General features: G+C 50.6%; 1 protein-coding gene across 1 annotated transcript; it reads right to left on the reverse strand.

Annotated features, from left to right (window-relative positions):
* Positions 1-546: 546 nt before the first annotated feature.
* On the reverse strand, positions 547-1,851 carry LOC134437340 (serine/threonine-protein kinase C-like). Its single transcript, XM_063186832.1, has 4 exons — positions 1,723-1,851; positions 1,466-1,594; positions 1,257-1,346; positions 547-1,113 (listed from the first exon to the last, which is right to left on the reverse strand). Exons 3-4 carry the CDS (start codon positions 1,335-1,337, stop codon positions 547-549), a joined length of 648 nt encoding a protein of 215 aa, XP_063042902.1. The 5' UTR covers positions 1,338-1,346; positions 1,466-1,594; positions 1,723-1,851.
* Between the last annotated feature and the right edge of the window lie 480 nt (positions 1,852-2,331).

A 2,331-nucleotide genomic window follows, 5' to 3' on the forward strand; every position in this document is an offset into this window, starting at 1 on the left:
GGGAGCAAATTCAATTTGCGGTCACTAGGGGCGTCTAGATTTCTAGGCTAAACATTTTGAGTTTTGGAGCACATTTGAGATGACAACCAGCTGGTGAATCTTTTCCAATAGGCCTTCTGGTCTGTAATCCACTGTGAAAACCCAGACAGGACAATAGGCCTAATTTCCGCAGCCATAGACTCTGTATGTACATTTCAATCATTATTTTCAGCACTTTCCTTTGGATATTGCAAGGTGGCCAACTTTATTTTCACTTCTTTTAGTTTAGTCAACCTTTGTAAACATGTATGTAAGGAAATAGGACAGAATAGTGCTGAAAGTAGTTCATCCCTCATGAATGTCACCTTATAGTACAATGTAATAATGCATGAAAACAAGTCATTTTTGAAAATGGCGGCCATATTGAATTCGGAGCAAAAATTGACGTGGCCCCAAGTTTTAATTTCTTCCAATAGGGCTTCTGGTCAGTAATCCACAGAGAAAAGTGCGGTAGGACGAAAGGCCTAATTTTCCCAGTTGATGACCTGTCTATTAAGTTTTACTTCATTACTGCCGGTACCTTGTTGGCGGAATGCCTTTGGACTCACGCTGGGAGCGCCGAGCAGGATTCTGTGGTTCTTCAGTCTGGGGAGTAGCTGTGGAGGTGGATGGGGCTGGTTGGTTGGCACCTGGGGGCTCTGGCATGTGGGCCGTGCTCGGTCCTGCAGCTGGTTGTTCTACTGGTGGCTCTGTAACGGGAACATGAACAGGTAAGAACAAAGGTTGGCTCAGCCGATGTAGAGGGTTCGGACCAGGAGCTTGGACGGTAGGGGCCTCTGCACGGTTGTCTCTTCTTGGTTCCCAGGTGCATGGGCGCAAGTTGTTACGGTGTATGGTCTTTTCAGGTCCCAATCCTCCCTCTGGGCGTACCTTATAGACTGGATGGCCCGGTTGCAGTTGGGCAATGACCACAAACGGTGTTGGTTGCCAATGAGGGGCCAGCTTTCCTTGGGAGCGTCTGCGGAAATTCCTCAGCAGTACTCTTTCACCTGGTAACAATGGTACTGCCCGGCTTCTGCGATCATACCGCTGTTTATCTTGTTCCTGCCGCCTTTGAACACGGGATTTGGCCTGCTGAAAAGCATTTGTCAGTATTTGGTGATGAGCACGCACCCAATCATTCAGGTCATATCGCAGCTGCTGTGGTGCTGAACCTGTGGCTATGTCCACTGGTAGCCTTGCATGCCTACCATACATTACAAAGTATGGAGTCATACCTGTGCTTGAGTGGACTGTGGAGTTGTATGCCAGGAGAAGAGCTGGTAAGTGATCGGGCCAACGAGCTTTGTCTTGTTCATCCAGGGAGCCTAACAGGGACAGTAAAGTCTTATTAAATCGTTCGCATGCCCCATTCCCCTGAGGGTGGTACGGGGTGGTGCGTAATTTCATACAACCATACAGTTGGCAAAGGTGACCCAATACTGACGATTCAAAGGCTGCCCCTCGGTCAGACAAGATCTTCTCTGGACAGCCCCAGGTCTGAATCAAGCCCCTCCAGAGGGTTCTGGCCGTGGTCTCTGCTGTCTGGTCTTTAGTTGGGAATGCCCAGCCATACCTAGAGAACAAGTCAGTTACTACTAACAGATAGGGGTAGGTATCTGCAGGCCTTCCTAAAGACAAGTAGTCAATGGCAATAGTCTCTAATGGGTAAGAGGAGTCAATAGAATGCATGGGGGCTCTCACCTCTGGGCCAGCTTTGTTACAGGTGCATGTGAAGCAACCGGCTGTCCAGTCTCTCAGATCCCGACCCATTCTGGGCCAAAAGTAACCTTGACGTAGGGCTGTTTCCATTCTCTCAACCCCAAGATGGCCGAGCGTCGTATGGTAGCGTTCCCACAGGCATTTGGTCAGTGCTTCGGGGACAACCAGCTGTTGGCGCACCTCTCCTGTCACTGGATCCCTCATCTCCCGTTGCAGTCTTTCCCCATCCAGCTGTAAGCGATCCCACTCCAAGAGAAGGCGCCGTGACATCTCAGGAGCAGCTTGGCGAGTGGTGCGGTCTGGCTGCTTTCCTTGTCGGAGCCATTTGCAGACCTCTTGGAGTGCTGGGTCTTCTCTTTGCCTGTCCAACCAACCTTCTGGGTCCTCCGGCACACTGTTGTCCTCTCCACCAATCTGCAGGATGTTGGCTTGTGACTGTGAGGCGGGCCCCAGCCTGGATAGTGAATCTGCATTGCGGTTTGCGACACCTGGGCGGTATTTAATGGTGAACTGGAAGTTGGCAAGTTGAGCCGCCCATCTCTGCTCCGTTGCCCCCAAGCGTGCCGTATCTAGGTGGACCAATGGATTGTT

Source organism: Engraulis encrasicolus, chromosome 21, assembly GCF_034702125.1.
Source record: "Engraulis encrasicolus isolate BLACKSEA-1 chromosome 21, IST_EnEncr_1.0, whole genome shotgun sequence".
In the NCBI taxonomy this organism is placed as follows: domain Eukaryota; kingdom Metazoa; phylum Chordata; class Actinopteri; order Clupeiformes; family Engraulidae; genus Engraulis; species Engraulis encrasicolus.

Excerpts from the sequence above, each read along its gene's own strand:
- LOC134437340 (XM_063186832.1), bottom strand. The coding sequence starts at position 1,337 with ATGAACAAGACAAAGCTCGTTGGCCCGATCACTTACCAGCTCTTCTCC. Across the intron at positions 1,114-1,256 it reads CACAGTCCACTCAAGCACAG|CAGGCCAAATCCCGTGTTCA; the intron begins GTATGACTCCAT and ends AATGCTTTTCAG.